General features: G+C 38.7%; 1 protein-coding gene across 7 annotated transcripts in view; it reads left to right on the top strand.

Moving 5' to 3' along the window:
* Positions 1-22,917, top strand: part of PAM (peptidylglycine alpha-amidating monooxygenase) — a 209,762-nt gene that overhangs the window by 94,940 nt on the left and 91,905 nt on the right. For all 7 annotated transcript variants that reach the window (XM_045020809.1, XM_045020810.1, XM_045020812.1 and 4 more), the window contains 3 exons: positions 1,618-1,675; positions 11,069-11,156; positions 22,774-22,859. In XM_045020809.1, coding sequence (XP_044876744.1) covers positions 1,618-1,675; positions 11,069-11,156; positions 22,774-22,859 — 232 coding nt within the window. The remainder of the gene's footprint in view (positions 1-1,617; positions 1,676-11,068; positions 11,157-22,773; positions 22,860-22,917) is intronic.

A 22,917-nucleotide genomic window follows, 5' to 3' on the forward strand; every position in this document is an offset into this window, starting at 1 on the left:
CTTTTTCCCCTCATCTGATACCATAATGTAAATATGATATTGGTGGCCTCAGAGACAAACTCATACCTGCTAGGATATAAAGAAACCATGGTAACAAGCTAATTTACTATAGCAGCAACTCATACATCATACAGTCTCCTTGGCCAAGCTCTTACAGAAGAACATTGCTATTAATTGTGATTTTTTGCTGGACAGTGTTTTTTTTTTATGGCGCCTGTCCTGTAACTGGCAGGCAAAGAAGGGATTGACTATTTAATTGGTGCCAGTGCAGTCCATCACATCATTATTCTGTTTTGAAACATAGTTCACACACCATAGCAAGCATACCCTATGCTCTGAATTGGTAGGTTATTGCCCATTTTACTGATGGACCACCTGATATAATTAAGTTGACAGGGATCCAAAAATTTCCATTTAATTCAGTCCATATTTTGATGATTTTAAAGTCAAATCTGAACCCTGAGGATAAACAATGGATTTGGCAACCTTCCTTTAAAATATTATGTTTGCATATCAGTCCTTTTGATGTAAAAGATATCTTTTGGTGTTTTTTGGAAGCTTTAGGTTTTCATAAAGAAAAACTTCCTTTAGCATTGTTCTTGTTCATTCTTTCCACCCCTCTCCTTCCCTACCAATGACTTCATTTGGAGTTATGGGTACTCAGCATCTCTGAAAATATGACCCAAGGTGTTCATAGCTGCAAAAGCAGTTGCTGACACTTGACTATGGCCACTATCTTGGGTTCACAGTGACTGCAACTGAAATTTTAGTAGTTCACATTTAATTTTGAGGTATCTACTTGAGCACTTCCAATTTTTAAGTGATTGGCATTTAATGCTAAAACAAAGGTTTTAGAGCCCCAAAAGCATCAGTAGAGACTTGAAGATGGTAACCATGAATTACATGTGATGGCTGGACTTCCTATTGCATCTCATGGGAGCAGTGATCTAATTGCTCTTGGAAAGTGATGGTTCTGTACAATTAACAGTTGAAGAGAACTGCAAATAATATTTTGTATTGCTTCTGGTCTCTTCCATAATTTTTTTTAAAGGAGTATATTCTTTTCCTGATGCCCTGGCATAATTCCAGTTCATTCTAATTGGAGTGAGGTGCATGCATTAATAGAGCACATATACTTTTTAGATTGCTGTTGCTCTAGCACACATTTTCAATATTAATGTGCTTTGTGGCAGAAATAGACCATTTACTTAAGTCTAGGGACAAGCGAAGAATTACTGATTCAGGGAGATGTGTATCTAGCCATGACTTACTGCTGTTTTCTAGAATGCAGTAAGTTATAGATTACAGTCAAATAGAGAAAAATTATTCAAACGCCCAATAAGGTGTCATTTTATTTAGTGTGCTCTTTTGATTTACTTTGTATGGTTGGATTAGAAGGCAAGTAACTAGTCTCCCTTTCTCAGTATTCTTAGTTGTTATTTTTTTTGGATAGCCTGAGCAAATAATTTCCATGGCCAGGTTTATGAAGCTATAAGTTTGGATAATTGCTTGTTCCCGTGTGTCAGTAGAGCAGAGTTTCAATGTTAGAATTCTTTTATTTCCATTCTAACAAGATACAATTTTAAGATAATTTTCATTCTTTTGTTTCTTTAATAGTCTGATACCTACCTCTGCATGTCATTACGTCTGCCAGTGGATGAGGAAGCCTATGTAGGTGAGTATGAGCTAAGTGGAAAAACCTGATCAGGCCTTTTTGAAATGACTCCACAGCTTTCTTTGACTCATAAGAGCTTAATCTTTTACTGTCAGAGTTTCTAAAATGCATTCATCATGCCTAATGCAGAAACAAACTAGAGAGAGCCACTTAGAGTCAAGATAACAAACTGTATCTGGGGAGATTCATGAGGAATAGTAGTTAAGGAGCTGCATGCAGATGCCTATGGCAGCTAATACCAAGCAGTCCTATTTGTAAAGTATTGGCTTTCTGTCTGTGGCTGGATACTTAATTCCGCTCTACTGAACAGACTGTTTATTTACCTGCTGGTACAGGCAGTAAATCCTCTGCACTTACTATCAACAATGGGCACAGTAAGATTTTACTTGTCCGCAACAAGTCCATTTTTTTTTATATTCTGGCATGAATGAGATGACAAGTAAATTGACAGGACCTACTATAGTAGTGTATCAATGTTTAAATCAAATAAGTTGATCAGTAAAGTAAGCACCATCTGTTCAGTATGTCTTCAGGGTAGCTTTAATTTTATTCTACTCTGCTTCTAAACAATCTAGTTATTCAGGAAAGGGAGGAGACAAGCAAATGGTTCATTTGACTGAAGTTAGTTTCATTTTCATGATGCATTGTAATACCAGGGGAGGAAAACAACGGTAAAGGTAGAGCACCTGTATTTTTCTACTTACTTCTGCCGTAGCGAGTCTTAGTGCACTATTTGAGGTGAAAAACATATATATAGTTGCTGGTGGCATATTCGGAGTATCTTTTCATATGGAGCTCCCCACAGGAACTGACCCACAAATCTGCAATACGACAATACACTTATATTTTTCACCCTATATAGTTCTAACTGCCATAGCAAACATAAAAATAAAGTAGGAACTGTCAATAAGCGAAGCAGCCCATAATTGCAGCATTATTTTCTTGGCTGTGAGATTGATGCCCATAAGGAAAAAAGCATGAAAGGATTATCAAAGTACTTCATTCTTTGATAAACTACTACCTGCCATACAATGCATGTAGTAGACTGTGCTGCTTTAGTTTGATTAGAAAAATGTATATTAACCTAGATTATAGGCAAGTTTATGTGAGGTACTTCAGTTAATTTCAAAATTGCAGCAGTTCCTTTCTTAGGAAATTTACAGTGAAAACCTTTTTTACTTTGCAGTACTTTTTTTTTATTTTTGTATTTACAAGCATTAAATATGTATGAAATGCTTTGTTGTTTGTCCCTTAAGAGTGACTTACCAAAGAGCATGGTTTTAAAAAAAACCCCACAAACATGGGCGAATTCACAGTAGTTGTGAATCATGTAAGGCATCAGTGATAATCCAGATGAACCTCTTCATGTCTGTAAAAAGGAAGAAGCATAGCTTTTGGATATCTGTGTCTCCTGAGGAATTGCTCTTCTCGTTTTTAGATGGTTTAAACCCTTTGTTTCACTTGTTCGATAACATACATTTATTACAACTGGACGTGTAATAGGTGAGTGCCTTAGGTGAATTAGAAATTCCAATTTCCACCATCTAGAATGATTCACTGCTGTTTAGTGAAGTATGTATGAGAGATTTCAACAGCACAATGATATTCCTATATCTGCCTTGTATTGATGTTTCAGGCATCTTAGGTCTCTAGTGCTCTTGCCTCCACAGACATTGTCATTTTCATTTTCATTTTCTTTAAAATGCCTTCTTTTTTAATTTTAGTTCTGTCAGGTACCAGCAGGCATCAAAGTATGGAGACTCTTATTCCTTCTTCCTCACGTGGTTTCTGTGCAACAAAAGGGCCAATTTATCCCTATTTCTAGGAGTATGTCTACACTGCAGTCAAAAGTGTGATTGCAGCCCAGGATGGCATACCTGCACTAGCTTCAATCTAGACACGCTGACTAAACATAGCATTGAACATAGCATAGTACATATCCAGTGTCCCTGGTGTATTTGAACAATCCACACTGCCTGTGGTGCCATGTCTTCACTGCTGTTTTTAGGCATGTCAGCTAGGTTAAAGCTAACACTGGTATGCCAGCCTCTGCAGCCATCACACCTTCAACTGCAGTATAGTCATACCCATGGAGACGGAGATACTAGTCCATGAGATATTTGGATGCACAATTTCACAGCTCCTTCTCGAGCAAGGATGTTGCCTACTCAATACCAGGTGCTCCGGATGATTATTAATAATGCACAAGTTAATGTTGTATAGACTCACAGTTCAATCTGTCAATGACATAGAGCATGATACAAGGCAGAGCTTGTATATATCCACCAAAAAGAAACTGCTCCAGATGCCAATCGATATCTAGGAGAACAAGAGGGAATGGATCAGCAGAAATAAAACTCTCAAACTGCAACCATCATAATTTAGATTCCCAAAATAGAAGATTACATTTTATAAGCAAAGTTTACCTTCTAAAAATAAAATGTGACATATGTCATTGCTGTTTGCAGTGGTGTTGTAGCCATGTTGGTCCCAGGATATGAAAGACACAAGGTGGGTAATATCTTTTATTGGAAACTGAAGAAGAGCTCCGTGGAGCTCAAAAGTCTGTCTCTTTCACCAACCACTTGGTCCAATATAAAATATTACCTCACCCACCATATCTCATTCTAAAAATAAAACAGTTGGAAGCACTAGAGTCACACTTGCAGCTGTATCCAGTATATGTTGTGCATAGATAAAAGCCACAAGAGTCCTCTGTCAAAATTGACCAATCTGATCCAGAGCCAGTCCATAGAATATATTGGCTAGGAATTATAAGTTAACTCTTCATCAGACTGCTGTTAGAAGATGAACTTCATAATTAGCTGTTGTGAATGTTACTCTAGATGGCCTTTTTCAGGGACAGCTATGTATAGTCTGGTAGACACTGCCCAGTCACTGTATGATGTTCTTGGGATAGGGTCAAAATATCAAATTTGGATGCTTATTGGAACTTGTTGAGCATCCACCTTTCCCTCCCCTCCAGGCCTATGCATCTTGACTAAAGGCCATTTCTATTTTTGTTGTGTAGATCCCACCATTGACTTTAAGATGAAATGTATATATATTATGTAAAATGAAATTAAATGCCTGTGAGGTAAACCAGGTGAGGAGAATTGTCTTGAAGGTAAAAGTGACAATCCCTAATATACTTAGAAAAATCATTAGGATGTTTTCTAAATATCTTTATAAATGTTTGGTTATTTTTATTTGGGAAAATAGAAAGTGTCTTCACTCCCTGACTGGTGCTGGCATTGCTACAATCTGTTTTGACTACTGAACTGTAGTCATAGCTGAAGGGTGTTCTACAGACACTTGGAAGAATTGAGTCTGACAGCAAAGCCACTCAGCCAAGAAATTTGACTGTCATCTTCATCTCTTTACTTTTGCTCACATGGCTGACCAGTAAATAAATGTCTTTTTCTTATTGACTGATGGTAAGCCTTTATCTGTCAAACTGCACTATACAAATGAGATCGAGCCTATTTACAGATGGAAATAATTTGATTTATTGCTTTTTTCAAATACTCAACTCCTGAATGTTGCTGGTTTGTTACCATAGTATTGCATATTTAAACATGCTCATTGCCAGGTGACATTGCTCATTGCTAAGGTAACACATCTAGGTTCCTTTGTAATCCATCAAACAGTGAGAGTTCATATATCCTGGCCAGTCTTATTCCATTCCTGAAAAAATATGATCCACAATTATTTTTAGGGAGTGGGGAGTAGGGAGAAACTGTTTTTTAAAAAAGGGTAAGAGATATAAGTTACTATCTTTAAGGATAGCCATGTTAGAAAGGATTCGCTATTTAAATTGTTAAACTAGACCGTTAGAATCAACTCACCCCATCTCCCTCAGAGTTCATAATACAATTGATGGGGAGCTCTGTGTTGAGAAGGGAGGCCCAATTTCATTATATAAATACAGATATTTAGTATATGTCCCTAGATTGCAATTCTTAATTTGACTATTAAAATGGCTAATCTCTGTTTAGCATAATGGCATTTATAAATTACATCACTTTTTACAAAATACATTGGGGTTGAAGTTAAAATCCCAGCTGGAAGACATATGAGTGAAGATTTGATCAAGAATATTATTTTCAGCTACATAATGCACACACACTGTTTGATAGAGTGAATTTAATAAATAACATGAAGGGATTGTATACAGAGCTGGTTGGAAACTTTACAACAAAACTTTATTTTGTCAGCAAATGTTGATTCTCTGGAGCAAAATGTTTTATTGAATCTAATGCAGATTTGACAAAACTTTCTCTGAAACACAGGCAAGCTTCTGTTGGAAATCTGCCGGTGTTCCAGGGCCGCAGCAGACAACCTAGGAGCCATCAGAGCCCCAGCTAGAACCAGATCTCTGGGGGCCACTAAGCTTCCTGCTCTGTGGCAGGGATCCTGCTAGGCTCCCTGTTTGAGACAGGGTTCTCAAGGCTTCCAGGGTCACTGTCATAGAGCTGGGAGCCTGGAAGTCTTGGAACCATCTCCCAATGCCCTCAGCTCTGGGGCTGCCCCGCCATCTAGCCTGCCCCAGGTTGGGGACTTTCAGACTCCAGGGCCAACTGGCTCACTGGGCTGCCTGCTTGGAAGTAATGGGGTTGGAGTAGGAAAGAGGCCTAACTTACTGGATGAGTTTATGCTCATCCCCGAGAAAGGGCATAGGTGTTATGGTTTTACACCTCAATCTTGAAGTCATTTGAAAATATCATTGCCACTCTGCTCCAGTTACCTGTCTAGTGTTGTGCTATACAAACTATCCAGGTGTTTACAGCTAAACTCATGTTCATCAGTTATGCCTGAAGTGCAGGTCTGTGGTTTACAACTGTGAATGGATGGATGAGAGGTCAGAGAAGGGAGGTAGCTATAATCATATATCTCTGTGTAGAGGCTGGTAATTTCCTGCTGTCCCTCATGCCTCTAGTGCCAAGGATTTAGGCACTCAGGGTGAAGCTGCAACACACAACTGCAGGCCAGCAGTCTTGGAGAGCTCCCTTTGTGGGCTCATCCATTCTCTCCTCACCAAAAGGTGGGCTTGCAAAACTTACAAACTCCCTGAGCCAAAAAAAACCACAGTCCAGACCAAAGTTCATTGAGGTCAATGGTAGCCTTTCAGTGGATCAAGCCTTACATTGAGAACGCATGCATATCTAATTATCCATTTGTTTTCACCTTTAGACATAAGGAAACATTCTACTTAGTGTTCTCAGCATGCAGAGAGAACATAGTTGCATTTGTGGCTTAAATCAAAATATCCCAACAAACACCTGGGGCAAAACCTTGATCGATCGGTCTTTCAGCCCTCATATAGATTGCGCTGATCACAAAACACCGCAAAACATCAAAGGAAAAAAAATCCCACTCTTACTGATATCAGACCAATGGATTAGATAACTATTGGTATCAGAGCAATATCCCTGTCTTTCTCTTAGTTTATAAAGTAACATTCAATTTCAAACTGTTCATTATTGTGAGTTTTTAAAGGTAGACTATCAATTATGATTGACTGTAATCAATTTAAAAAAAATAGTTAAAAGCAATTGCAGGTATTATACTTGCCCCTGCTAATTTTTATTGTTTTATAGTTACATTTTCCTATTTTTAAAAGAAACATTTAATTTTCTCTAATATTTCAACCGTAGTAATTTTAGATGTTAATTAAAACAGCAAGTAAAAAAAATTCAGACAGAAGTGGTGTGTGTGTTTTTTGGTGGTGTTTTTTTTTTTTTTAATTATTATTTAAGTTAACTGTGTTCCCTTTAATTATTACTTTCTTGAAGGCTGGCCTTTCTATATATTACTCACATTATACTTTCCACATGTTTCAGATTCTACAATAAAGATAATCCTGTTTCACATTTATGAACCATTTATGACCTCCTTCAGAAAACATTTTTCTTGCTTAAATTGTCAATAGCATCTTAAAATGCTTATAAACCAAGTTAAGAACTTCGCATTAATGACACATTGTCTCATTCAAGAGCTAATTATAATTTCGCTAGTAAGCCACAGTGATAAAAAGGTGGAAATAAAACATCTTTAGTACAGAATTGTTCTATGATTACGGACTGAATAGAATTTGCTGGCAAAAAATATTGTATGCTGTTGCTTTGGGCTTTTCTCATGCTTGCAAATGGACTACAGGTAAAAGTAAAACTAACAGCATTTCAAATGTGAAAAGCAAAACCACAATGCTGGTAGACAAAGAATTGAGACATTTGAACATTGACCTTTGCCCATGTGTCCAGGATTTCAAGGCACTCAGTCACAGAAAGCCTTAAGCAAGGTGGCCATATTCGCTTTTAAACACATCTGTGGCTTAGCAGGGGTAAATTCTGTAGATCTAGACCTATTGCTGAGTATGCTCTGCAATTCTTGAAACCTTCACCCTAAACTATTTCCAGCATTCTGAATAGATGTAAGCCATATATGTGGTGTTTTAGAAGGAGAGGCGGTCTTAGCTCATTTTGATAAGCAATTTATTTAGGCATTTCCCCACTTTAAAATCTTTAATTCTTTCTGAAAAGTATTAGTTCTTAGCAATCCCCCAATCACATCACGTAGGAGTTTAGACTGGGATTTTGGAAGAATTTGAAGGGCATTAGGCACCCAACTCCCATTGCACTTCATTGGGATTAATTCTTTTTTGCGCCTTAGAAAAAGTTGTACACAGTATTCCTATATGCATCTGCTGCCCAGTTGACTTTTCTCATAGAGTGAGAGGTTTCACTTGAATAAGGTTTGGTAAACTGGGAAGAGTGGGACCCAGAGCATGAGTATTTGATCCGTGCTTGAGCTGACAAGGCACTTAGGAGAAGGACTTTTGTTTTCCCATCAGTTAAACTCTCTATAATCAGCTCCAGTGTAAGAAAACATGGTTGGTTTGTTTTTTTTCATTTTGGTTTGTTTTTTTTCTCTCTACCTGTCTTTTCAGAAAATGAAGAAAATAGTTGGTCTGTTTTCTCTGAAGTTCTTTAAATATCCACCAATAATTTATCATTTAATTGAGGTCCTACAGGAAAAATACGATGATTTGATGAAATAAGCTTTGAAATCAAGGGACTATCCTGAGAGATTTTACTTCACCACTACTGAAAATAAAGATTTGTAGCTGCTTATAAACATATGATTAATAGTGATTAACAGCAAGTGTCTGACATGGGGAGCACAACCAGTGTTCAGTCATTCTCAAGACAGGTGAATAATGAGGAAGAAATCATGAAAACATTTGGATGTCAAAGGCAAATATAGGGAGACACAGCACAGCTGAGGAAGACAAATAGTTAAGAGGGCTTCTCAAGCAATTCTAGTCTTTATAAAAATAGGCTAATTCTTGGATTTTGAGGTATAGCTTGACTTGATGCATGTATACTTTCATAGAGTTTAAGGCTGAAAGGCACCCCATCAGATTATCTCATTTGACTTCATGTATATCACAGGCCATTTGAGTTTATTGATATTGCCCTAGACTATGCCCAAAGACTTTAGTTAGAGTGAAAGAAGATTCTATATTCAACTCTTTCTTTCCCTTTCTGCTGTCTTAGTATTTTCTCTTTGTAAAAAACAAGTACATAGACATCTCACACCATGCTTTGGGTTGTTTTGGTGCTACTGTGCTGTCAGTTTAAGTATCACAGCTCACAAATGATTTTGTAGCATCCTGAGGGAATTGTAAAATTCCAGATGTCATCTTGGAATCGCCGCTTCTATTATTCCTTTGCTGATTGCTTTATAGCTTTGTTTTCCAATGCATAAACATAACTAAAATATTTAAATATTCTTTTGTAATATTAAACAAAGCTGTAAAAGGCTGAACTGGCCCTGGGCATTCTTCTCCAAGAGTGCCTGGCTGTAAACTGCTGTTGCACAGTCTTGGGGCTCCTGTGGGGCAATGCTTTTAAAATGTCAATAGACAGCATTTCAGTATTGCCTCTTATTTGATTTTTTCCCCTCCCCTGTTATGCAATGGTTAGGTTGGTTAAGTACTTAATATATTGCCAAAAAACAAGATGGGACAATCATCTGAAAACTGCTCATTTCTTCAATTCATAACATTAAATTAGAGGATACAGTAGTTTACATCCTGGTTTTTTTAAGTGATTCTATCAAGTTAAAAATCATATTACAAATGCTCTACTTGTACTCGTAAAGCACTGAACTTCAAAATGAACATTTTAAGAAAAAGCTGAAACAGAGCTGTGTGTGGCTCGAAAGCTTCTTTCTCTCACCAACAGAAGTTGGTCCAATAAAAGATATTCCCTCACCCACCTTGTCTCATTTTAAGAAGGTCATTTAACTTTCACCATTTTGTTTGTTTACTAGCAATTCCTTCAGATCTGTCAAAAAGCTTTTACTTTTTTTCTTTTGTGGTTTCTGGCGTGAACTAGAATGATGCTTGGGTTGCAGATGTGCCAGTGCTGTGTTTGAATCTGGAGTGAAGGGGGTTCGATTTTTTTTCCAGAATTTAATGGGAAATTTGGGTACACCTAAGACATGACTCATTTATGTCATTGTATGATACCTGATACCATATACTGATGTCTGTGAGCAGATCTAGCCATTTGTTTGGCTGTTTTTTCTAAGCATATGAGCACTTTTAGTGGGACTGCTCTCCCCACATCGATTAGTTAGGGGGAGAAGGTTGAATAGATGTTCAGGGGATGTGACACAGTGCCTGGAGGAGAGGGATGGGGAAGATGCAAGAGCCTGTGGTTGGCAAGACTGGGACTTGACCCATCCTTCTCTTTGGGTTCTCCATCTTCATATTGGCTGGGGGAATGGGCTGGCCTGTTGGCTCTCACATGCTCTCTCCTGCCCCCCTTAAACTCTCTCCCAGGATTTTCAAAAGCCTCTAACTTCTATTAGCTACCTTACTTGTCCTATAGGAGCTGTGGCTTTAGGATTCTGTGGGTCTGACCAAATACCTGTTTTTGGATCAGGAAGGATTTTTTACTTTTGGGCCAAATTGGCAAAGGTCTAGTAGGGTTTTTTACCTTTCTCACAGCGTCATGGAGGCACAGTTGGATTTAAATCGGTAGGATTTGATATTTAGAAGTATGACTGGACAGGGAAAAGAAGGCACAATCCATTCCGTATAATTCCTTTTTGTCCTGTAGTAAGAAATTGACATTTAAAAACAACAAAGACAACTGGCAGTATACAGCTCTTCCTTCCGTTGCTTAAACACTCCAGCAGTGTTGAGCCATCACATCAGAGTGAACACAAAAAGACAAAAAATTATCCCCGATCATGAGACCATGAATAAATGATGGCACAACAATATCTTCATTATGCACCTAATGGACAATCTCAAAATGGTCTGCTGTAGTGAGAATAAAACTCACATTTATGTTTGTTGTTTATCAATTTGTCTTTCAGTTGACTTCAGGCCTCAAGCCAGCATGGACACTGTCCATCACATGTTACTCTTTGGATGTAACATACCTTCTTCTACTGAGAATTACTGGTAAGAGTTACAGGCTCATATTGATTGTTTTACTTTAACATGTCACTAATGCTGACTTATCTTCATGCACACATTTTATAAGGCTCTGACAGATTTTAATTGAGGAAAAAAGAAGGGAAGGGAGAAGAAACACATTCAGTTCTTGTTCCTTCCAAACCTTATTTTTGAATGTTGTTTTTGTTAAACGTTAGATACAAATATCAGTCTTACACATTTGGATAGTAGCAATACTATGAAAGTGTCACATTCTGAGTGAATATTTTTGTCATTGTGAGGGTAGTGTGAACTTCACAGATTACATCAATGCTCTGTTCTTTTTGTGAAATATAGAAGACACTAAAGGCTCAGGTAACGTTTGTGAAGTGAAACTAGAAATTAAAATGACAGCTCTTGAAAGAAAGTACTTGGGGAAGTATAAGTGAAACATAACCTCTAAAACCTATTTTTAAATTGAAATACACATTTATTTAGATAACTAATGGATGTTTGTTTGTGATCTATTTTACTAATGTATTGGCAAAGGTACTTGCATTGATTTTTAAAATTAATTCTCTGTAATCAGAGTATGGTCTCTCTTCCCTTCCCCCCTCTTTTGGTCCCAGGAAGTTTGCAAGACTTACCCATCTGCAGCAGTAGCTTATAAAGAAGAACACAGTTAAAATTTTTCCCTACACCAGATTTTGAGTTGCCCCTTGTTGTACTGCTATCTGATGTGTTCAAGTTACTGAGAACTCCTTAATTTGAAGCACTGAAACTCAGTACTGAGACATGGAGGCCCCGATTTTTAAAAATGGGAGCCTAAAGTTTAGGCTCCTAAGGCCATATTTAGGCAGCTAACTAAGTGGCCTAACTTTTAAAAATACTGAGCATCCAGAAGCTCCCTTTGAACTATAGCAAATAGTTATTTGACTATGGGAGTAAGAGCAGCAGGATTTGGCCCTTAATCTGGAAGGTTCCCAATGCTGGTAGTTTTATGGTGAGGATGTGAAAAATTGGTTTTGTTTGTTTCAAAAATGTCATGTTAATCCTAAGCTTAAATCCAACTGTTGCTCCTCTAAACGAAAACTTCAGATAGAAATGAGATGATGTACAGTGGAGGAAGAAAGGGCTCCACCTCCTGAAAGCAAAGAAATCCAGAGGAAAGAAAATTCTTCCATTTAAAATTAATGGATGCAATTCTCTTATATATTATCAAAATTTAGTTTAGATTTTACTTTGTTTTATTTTTTCGTTTTAAACAAAGTGCCAGCTATGTCCTCACAGTGAACATACAGCAAATAATTATAAAATAATTCATGTATCTATTAAATTTTTATTAAATGGTTATATACAAATGCTAACAAATTTCCTCAACCACAAGAAAAAAATCAGATCCTTTTTCAAGCTATACTTGGAAAATGCCCAAGTAAATAGGACACGTTGCAAAGACTATGTGCTCTTAGGCTTAAGGGTTGAGGAGGTAAGCAAATTCCCAAGCTGAGAACATTTTCAGACAAATTGTTTTCTCTCACATTTATCAACCAGTTCTGTTGGTAACCACGATGAATGCTGCAATCTTGTCTTAAAATATAAAGCTATGCTTTTCTTTTATGCTCAGGTAAAGCGATTAATTTGAAAGTACAGCATTTCCATTGATTCCTCCTCCCAGCCCCAGTAAACACTTTTCTTTGTCCTTGGTAACTGCCCCTTCTGTCATTTATTAAAATATATTTACAGATGTTAAGTTTACATGAAAAAGATACACAGCATGAAAGAGTTCCTAGGATGTTGCCTTTTCAAATTAGTTTGTGCCTGCCCATACTACAGCCTTTTATGTCTTGTTTAAAACAAGCAGATTGGATTAATAATGTATGTAGTTGTTTGATGTATATACATGGAAATCTCATACATTTGCATGAACTTGTTAGTGCCTGAAGCTTTTAATATACTGTGGTGTGGTCCCTGTTTAGATTGGCTTTGTGCTCAGTTCAAAATAATAGATTGTGAGGAAGTGATTTTTCTATTTAGATTTGAACTATGGATATTATGATTGTACAAGAAAATCTGCTGTAGCTCTTATTCAGTTAGTAGCATTTGTATACCTTTTCCTAAACTTTTGTCCACCAGAGAAAAATATGGTAGTGCCTGAGAACCTACGTAAAAGTTGTCTTCGGCCCCTCTCTCCCATCACAAGGTCTGCCCTGCCAACTGACAGTCCTGGCTCACCCCCAGTATCCACTTCCTCTGCTCCTGCTCTTGCACTGTGGAGTGTCTCTCTGGTGGAAATCCCATGGCCCAGCCGACTTCCTCCAGTACAAATTTGTTCTCTCCTCTTTTAGTTCTGCCATCTTCTTAGCTAAACAACTCTACCTCTCCAACTTAATTGAATCCCATATCCTCAATCCCAGCTCCCTTTTTGGCTACTTTGGCTGACACTCACTCCAAATTCTCCTCTCCTTCTGCCTCCACTTCATTTCTCTCCCCATATAGGAACTCACTGATTTGTTTCAAAGAGAAAATTGACTTAATATGACAGATCTTCCCCCACCCTTCAGCTTCCCTTCCCACATTTCTGTGCCTGAGATAGGGGAGAAGGAGGAGAGATTTTCATCTGCTCTCCTCCTGTAATCCCTTTGCTTGGCCCAGTAATCCCATTCTGTCCCCTGGTCTCCCTTGTGCCTGCTCTTATCCCCCTACTCTTCTCCTTAAGCTCTTCCTCTCCTGTGCCTCTTTTTCCTCACCTTTTCTCCAACCTTAAAACAAAACAAATCACCTTTGACCCCACTAGCCTCTTCAGCTACCACTCTGTCTACCTTTCAACTCTAAAATCATTGAACGCGCTGTTTACAATTGATGTCTGGAGTCCCTCCCCTCCATTTCCACCCTAGACCCTCTCCAATCCAACTTCTGCTCCTTGTACTCCATTGAAGCACCCTCACCAAAGTCTCCAATGACCTCTTTGTGGCTAAAGCTCAGAACCAATATCCTCATCCTGTTTGACCTGTCAGCAACCTTGGACACCACCAACCATGCTCCTCTTGAAATCTTGTCCTTCATTGGCTTGCTTGACTGTCCTTTCCTGGTTCTCCTCTTACTCGCTAATCATTCTTTCAGTGTGTCCTTCAGAAGACCCTCTCCATCTCCCCTCCAGCTTCCTGTGGTAAGCACACAGGCTCTTTCCTTAGTCCCTTTCTTCTCTCTGGGTAATCTCACCTGAAAACACAAATTCAGCTACCATCTCTATGAGGATGACTCAAAAATCTACCTCTCTGCTGCAGAACTGTCTCCTTCTATCCAAACTAAAATCTCAGCTTGTATTTCTGACATCTCCCATCTGGCCCATGATGCCAGTCTCCGTTACGACTTATTACATTTTGTGTTTTCTCCCATGCTGCTCCTCACTCTTCAGAAGAATTTTCTGTAAAACTAATGTATTATCTTCCTTCAAATCTCTCTAAAACAATCCTTTTCCATGATACCTACAGAAAACTTGACAACAGTTAGGCAGCTGGTGTGCTGAGGTCCACTGTTTACCACGTTAACCAGTATAGTCTATTTTTTTTTATTCCGCTGTCATTCAGGCTGTATTTATCTATTGTTTCATCTTATACTTAGATTGTAAACTTGTTGGGACAGGAACCATATTTTAGTTCTGTGTCTGAACAGCCCTTAGCTCAATAGGAACCTGGTCCATGACTGGGGCACCTAGGTGCTATGGTAATGCTACTACAAACAACAATACTTTTCTCACCAACTCCTCTGGATAACTAAGGAACATGGGTGGTGATGGGCTCTGGAGCAGTATTGTACAATTCTCAGCCAAATAGTTTGGGATGTGAAGAAGGTTTAGGAAGAATGAAATGTTTGGAAGAGGACATAATCAGAAATTATAATTATAATATGTAACAAGATTATCTTAACAACAATTACTTTCAGTATCAAAAAGTAGAAGAAGATATACCTGTGTCTTTTCTCTGCTTCACGACATCCTGAACATACAAATCGGAGCATAGTCTACTCCACAAGGATTCATAGACTTTAATGCCAGAGAGGACCATTATGATCACCTGTCAAGTCTGACCGCCTTCATAAAACAGGGCATAGAATTTTACCCAGTAATTGCTGCATCACACCTATAACTTCTGTTTGAGCTAGAGCGTGTTTTTTTAAAAGGTACAATTACAGTAGATTCAACTCTTCCAATCTGAGATTATTCTGTTCTCTGTGACAGACACAGATAGTCAAAACAAATGAAGTTTATTCTCTTGATTTATTGTAATATTTTTCTAAACTAGTAAGCAGTAGAAATCCCAGAAATAACAGCATCAGTAGCCCCAATAACGATTGGAAGGACAATGATATATGTTAGGTTATTACTGCTTGACAAAAATAGAACTATTTACATTATAAGTTGCTATTTCTGGGTGCAATGTGGCCATCCTTGAGTGCAACATACTGGAATAAAGCTGGTTAGTTCATGTTACCTATAGGATTGTGTGAATTCAGATAATCGTTTCTATCTATTGTCAGGTCTTTTTTAAAGGTGCTTTTTGGGAGGGCATGCTCAAATATAAATAGTCCAAACAGAAATGTATAACAATATAAATAATCAAAACAGAAATATATAAAAATTCTGGGTTTCAGATTTGCGTATATGAATGTCACCACCAGTGGAAATTGGATAGCATTACAGGACACTTCATATAAACATTAGCAGGTTACTTTATTCTTGTAGAGAAAATGAAAGTTCCCCCTACTGAATTGTTTGAAACAAGTGCATCTAATATATCTGGGGAAAAATCAGTTGGGTATAATAAAGAGAAAAATCTGAGAATTTCCCCAAAAAACTGTGCAAGTATTCATTGGATTTAACAAAAATTTATGGCATTCTTGTTGGAATTTCATATTTGTTTTCTCTGGTTTGCTTAATAGTATGCTTATGTTTATATTTTAATATCCAGATACTATTGCAAGTCACAAGTAGAGTAATTCAGAAATCTTTAAACAGTAGGATTATTAAATAGATCATCCTTTTCAGCTGCCTTCCTGACCTTTATCAGCCTGTGCATTCCAGTGATCGTCCCCTATGCAGAGCTGGAAGGATTAATCCAGAGTTTAGAATGAGTAGATAAAAGCTTAAGACCTACTTATTAAAATAAAAAAAAGCTTAAGACCTACTTATCAAAATAAAAGATGGCTGCTCCTGTTTAAAAAAATTGAAAGAGCAGGATGTTGAGGAGACTTCCAATTTTGTAAACTTGGTAAGATTTGAAAGCTAGCCGTTTGAACTTTACAGTGCTACAACATTTTGAAAGATTAGATTTTTGCTCCAGTTCTCTCTTTGGATGTTTCCAGGATAACCTTTGAACTTAAATATACTTTAACAAAATACAAGAAGAGGCTGTTTAACATGCTATCTCTCCGTGTTAGGATAATTCAGAGTGACAATCTGGCACTATTCAATGACTGGCCCAGTTGAAGGCACTTACGCTATAGAATGGTTCCCTTACGAGTTGGAGGTTGTCAAAGAGGATATTAAAGGTTCAGGAACTCAAGACAATTAAAGTTGCAGACATTCATTCTCATCAATATGGTATGAATATTAATAAGTCAAAAGGGGGCTTTGAAACACATTTTAAATTTTGATTGGGACATTAATATTTGAAAAGGGCAATCTAAATGAGAATCCTATGAGGACTAATCTGAAATAATAACCTAGCTGCTAGGAATGAGAGCACTGGAAAGCAGCTTTGCTGTAAATTGCTGAAAATAACACAATTCATTGCTGCTTGGTCCTGAATTCCATCATGTTTTTGGCTTTTCCTGTTTTGTAACAATTTATTTTTTGATTTTCAATTTTCCATTATTAATTCACACTGTGTAAATTCATATCAGATCAGACATAGCATATGCTCGGATAAGACTGTTCACCATCTTGTCATTTGTATAGTTTCAGTTTTGTTCCATTTATAGAACCAAGCCCATATGCAGCCTGCACCAAAAGTTTAAAATATATATATGTATCTGCACGCTTTAGAAGATCAGAAAACCTGGAGTTCTTGAAATACAAATCTTGCTTTTCTGTCAGTGTGTTGAACACTCTGTTTGTTTTTTCTCAGCTATTACTATTTTTTTCTTTTTTTTAAGAAAACAGTCTCTGGTCATTTTCTAGCTGCTTGAATAGTTTAGCATAGTTGGCAACAGTTCTTGCAGGTTTGTTCCCAAATTCATGGTCTGTATATTTTATTCATGGTCTTCATATTTTATTTTCTTCCATTATTAGGAAGTCAACTAATGTGTGGTTGCACATGTGCACCAAAGCAAATTCAGTGGCCAAAAAACTATATTAATGCAGTGTTAAGGTTGTTTGGTGGAATGTCATTCTCTGGCAGAACATTCAATTGACCAAAACATGTAATTTATGAAAACCAGGAAATGCAGAGTTACGGTTGCCCATGTTTTAGACCCCAAATTTGGATCACTAATGTGCCCCAGAAGGCCTACCAAATTTCATAGAAATCTGAGTAACCATTTGGATTTTAGAGCACTTACAAGAGTCAAATTTAAAGCATGTAAAATGGCAGGAATGGAAAACTCCTAGACATTTTTTCTGTATTGGCACATGTGCAGTGTAAAATATGTACATTTTCTTAAATACTGTTCTCAGTTTGGGTCCCTCAAAATTTAATTGATGTCATGCCTACCTTGGGTAAAACTCAACAGATTGAGGCCATTTCAACCCATATCACATCTATAGTTTGATATAAAGCTCTAGGAAGAAAAAACCTACCTAGACATTTCCTTAAATGGCTGTTTGGGGGAAGCTTGTGTCTCCACTCCCCATGGCTTACCAGACTCCAAATTTGGGTAATTAACCCTACCCTGTACCCTCCCTAGGCACACCAAATTTTAAAGAAATCTAAGCATGTTGATTTTCGGGGACTTAGGCCCACCATTAATCATATGTAATAATGCAACCTTAACTATCGTGGCACTCCAATGCCACTATAATGATAGAAGCTTATCTACATATTGATATGTAGGACTTATGAAAATATAGGGTACAAAGAACTGAAATAATTCATTTATTTCAACAAGAAATGTGTAGTCAATAATCTGAGTAATCAAGTTACTGAGGGCTTGTCTACATGCCATTGGCAAAGCACACTAGAGGGATGTGACTTGTAAAGTGTTCTAGCAGCCCTGTGTAGACTTGTAGGACTATTTTAATGCAAACTAGGTACCTTTTAGAACATGACACCAGGATCTACGCATAACAGCTACAGAACTTTACAGATCACATCTGTCTGGCACACATTGCTGAGCTATGTAGATAAGCACTTATTTTAATGATGCATTCAAGTGGTTTTTTTGTGACAAAATAGCATTTAATCGACTCTCCAGTTGTCCTAAGCTCACCTGCACAAAAATCTCCACTGACATTGGTTTTGTTGTCAAAAAATCTTACATCTGCATGGAAGATTTGGGTATCACTTTATCAACTTTCGTGTAATGAAAAGAGCATGTTCTTTGTTGATTATCTATCACAAACACAGATTTCTGAATGTTTGAAAACTGAAGAGCTCTATATGGGTGGTCTGTCCATGCAATAAATAATAGTGTTCCAGGGCATAGATGCCTGACCCTGCTTAAAGGGGATGTGGCTAGTCAGATTTCCTGAATTTTCCCCAAGATGGGTACAATATGCTGTTAACCTGATGTATCTGGTTGCAAGCCAGTTGCATAATTTTTTTCAAATGGTAGTCAGAAAAAGTATTTCTATAATTGTTAGGACAGAAATTAAGTGTTTTATATTGTTGTACTTAAGAAAGAAATTCAGTGCTTTCACTTAGGCCTGGTCTACACTATGTGTTTAAACCGGTTTAAGGAGCGTAAAACCGATTTAACGCCACACCCGTCCACACTAAGAGGCCCTTTATATCGCTATAAAGGGCTCTTTAAACCGGTTTCTGTACTCCTCCCTAACGAGAGGAGTAGCGCTAGTATCGGTATTACCATATCGGATTAGAGTTAGTGTGGCCGCAGATCGACGGTATTGGCGTCCGGGTGGTATCCCACAGTGCACCACTGACCGCTCTGGACAGCAATCTGAACTCGGATGCAGTGGCCAGGTAGACAGGAAAAGCCCCGCGAACTTTTGAATATTTCCTGTTTGCCCAGCGTGGAGCTCCGATCAGCACGTGTGGCGAGGCAGTTAAAAATCAAAATAAAGAGCTCCAGCATGGACCATGCGGATGTGATTGCTGTAAGGGCAGGCAAATCTGTTCTATCAGCGCTCCGTTACAGAAGACGAAATTCAAAATCATTTTTAAAAAATCTCCAGACAGACGCCATAGCAGGGACTCAGCTCACTGCTGCGTGACAAGCGTAACGGAAAGCCAAAGAATCAAATGGACGCTCATGGCCTGGAGGACTCAAGCTATCCCACAGTTCTTGCAGTCTCCGAAAAGTATTTGCATTCTTGGCTGAGCTCTAGGGTCAAACACAGTGTCCGCGGTGGGTCAGGGCATAGCTCGGCAATTTACGCACCCCCCCACCCACCCCCAGAAGTGAAAGGGAAAACAATCCTCTCTTGACTCTTTTACATGTCACCCTATCTTTACTGAATGCTGCAGATAGACACGATGCTGCAGCACTCAACACCAACATCCTTGCTCCCCCCCTGCCATGGGTGGCTGATGGTGCAATAAGACTGATATCCATCGTCATCATCAGCCTATTAGCACATGGGGCAGTGCAAAAGGACTGGTAACCATGCCGACTAGCATCAGTTAGGTCGATCAAGGGTGCCTGCCCCTAATTTTTCCTGGTAGATGGTGCAATATGGCTGGTAACCGTCTTCATCATAGCAACAGGGGGCTGAGCTCCATCAGCCCCCACCCTTCATGTGTAAAGAAAAGATTCAATTGCCCCTGGACTAGCAGTGGGATGCTGGGCTCCTCTCCTACACACTGCTTAATGTCCTGTCTGGACTATCATAGCAGCTGGAGGCTGCCTTCCACTCATTTCTCACTAACAAGTCACTGTGTCATCACACAAGTGGGGGGACAATGCTATGGTAGCCCAGGAAGGCTGGGGGAAGAACAGAATGAACAGGTGGGGTTGTTGCAGGAGCACCCCCTGTGAATAGCATACAGCTCATAATTTCTGCAGGATCTGACACAGAGCAGCTGTGCTCTCTGGTTCTATGATACAGTGGTTCTCTAGTACACTTGCCCATATTCTAGGCAGGACTGATTCTATTTCTAGATACCAAAAAGGAGGGATTGACTCAGGGAGTCATTCCCAATTTTGGCTTTTGCGCCCCTGGCTGATCTCAGCCAGGGGCACTTATGACAGCAGCAAATGGTGCAGTGCAAAAGGACTGGTAGCCACGATCATCTTATTACCAATTTATGGTATGGTAGATGGAGCAATATGGCTGGTAACCATCTCTGCTATCATGCAAAAGCAAAAGCATGCTGCTGTGTAGCACTGCTGAATCGCCTCTGTGAGCGGCATCTAGTACACATACGGTGACAGTCACAAAAGGCAAAACAGGCTCCATGATTGCCATGCTATGGCATCTGCCAGGGCAATCCAGGGAAAAAAGGCACGAAATGCTTGTCTGCCGTTGCTTTCCCAGCGGAAGGAGTGACTGACGACATTTACCCAGAACCACCCGCGACAATGATTTTTGCCCCATCAGGCACTGGGATCTCAACCCGGAAATTCCAAGGGGCGGGGGAGGCTGCGGGAACTATGGGATAGCTACGGAATAGCTACCCACAGTGCAATGCTCCAGAAATCGACACTAGCCTCGGACCGTGGACGCACACCACCGATTTCATGTGTTTAGTGTGGCCGCGCACACTCGATTTTATACAATCTGTTTTGCTAAACCAGTTTATGTAAATTCAGAATAATCCCGTAGTGTAGACGTACCCTTAGGCACTAATTTTACAAAGCTGTCTGTTTTTGAAGAAGTGATGATGGGTTACAAAAATATTTTGGGGTGTTTTTGATACAATTCAGAGTAACATTTTTCCCAGCAAGAATCTAATTCTAACTTCTAGAGGGAGTACGGAATAAGCTCTTTGTAGGACTTTTAGCCCAAAAAGACAATTAAAAGCTATTCCAGCAAAAGGAAGCAGTGTTCAATCCAGTTAATTCCCTGGCACTAAAGAGTGATTTCTTTAGGTGTCAAGAAAAGATCTCCAGCCAGGAATATAATACCGAAGTGTAAGAGAGAAAGAGATATCACAAAATTGTCTTGTTGGACAAAGGATAATATATTCGATTTGCAAAAAGCTAAGGATTATACCCAAGTCTAGAAGAGACTGCAGATTACCTGCCCTCTAAATGGCAAAAATGCATTGTAAGCTTAGCTTTGTAGGACCTACAGCTTTCTGGTAGGATCTGAAGTAACTTAATATCAGAAAATTGATAAGAAAGACAAAAAAGGAGAAAATATAACACTATTTTGGAGAGGAATAGACTTTTTAAAGCTAAATTGAGAATTTTAACAGAGGGATAATATTGTTAAGATTGTAGAGAGCCTGAACAATTTACATATTATTTTTAATGATGATCTTTACAGTGTAGAAGCCTCATTATCATCCTGACTGGATTATGATTGTAAAATTGCAATGAAGCTACTTACGTGGGCAGGTGCTGCTTCTGGATACTCAGGTAGCAGTGTTTGACAGGCTCGTGTTTTATCATTTATATATGTATAGTAAAGAAAGTTGTATCTTACTGTTTTGGGTGTGGACCTTGCTTTGGTTATCCCTGTTTTGGTTGGATCAGTTAGTATTCTCAGTATGGGCTACAGGTACAAATCCTCTAGTTAGTGTTAAAATTGGTGCCGTTTTGTGATGTGCCACTTGACAAGAACGTTACACTTCTTGTGATTATTATAATTTAATTTTTTTGCACACAAGAAATGTGCTAGAAATCTCTCACAAATGAGTAAAATACTGCCACTGTCCTAGAGAGCATAATCTTGACACGATGAAGTGAGGGTTATAAATAGATAGGTTGAGGGGAAAGGCAGTAAGATCATGCTGTTCTTTGATTGCATTGCTATTTTTCTTATCTGTTGCTTTCTATCCAACCCATGTTGTAGGCAAACTTCTCTCTGCAGCCTGCACTTGTTGCTAGTGGATTTCTGGGGTAAACTCTGATTTGTCGTCTTTCTATGTGGCACATCATAGCTTCTATTCCCATGTGGTACTTCGTTAGCTGCAGTCATTTCAGGCACTTGAGGTAACAGCTTCTTGGTGTAATCAAATGGAAGGAAGTGCTTTCTTAGTAAGGATTCCAGGGCTACGGAACTCACATCTCACCTTGGTTTGCCAGATGGACAGTTTGGTGACCATCAAAACATGATGGAAGGCTCTCCTGTTCCCCAGGCTCTTCCTGGAGGAGAGAAAAGGAGGTAATGATGTACGCTGCGAAGGTGGCCGTACTGATAGCCAGGAAATTTTTCTTTGTTGGAGCACTGTATTTGAGATTCATTAGACGTATCTGGTAAAATTAGCATTTCAATGTACATAGTCCACCTGGAGAGTGAGAGAGCTGCAGATGGCAAAATAAAAATATAATAAATTATATATTCTTTTCTCTGTGGTTTTAGGGACTGTGATGAAGGAATATGCACAGACAAGTCCAACATTTTATATGCTTGGGCAAGAAATGCTCCTCCCACCAGACTACCGAAAGGTATGGTGCCTTTCATTTTATGGAATTCCCACTTTGGGTAGGGGGGATAGGGAAGGAG

This window comes from Mauremys mutica, chromosome 6 (assembly GCF_020497125.1).
Source record: "Mauremys mutica isolate MM-2020 ecotype Southern chromosome 6, ASM2049712v1, whole genome shotgun sequence".
Taxonomy (NCBI): Eukaryota; Metazoa; Chordata; order Testudines; family Geoemydidae; genus Mauremys; species Mauremys mutica.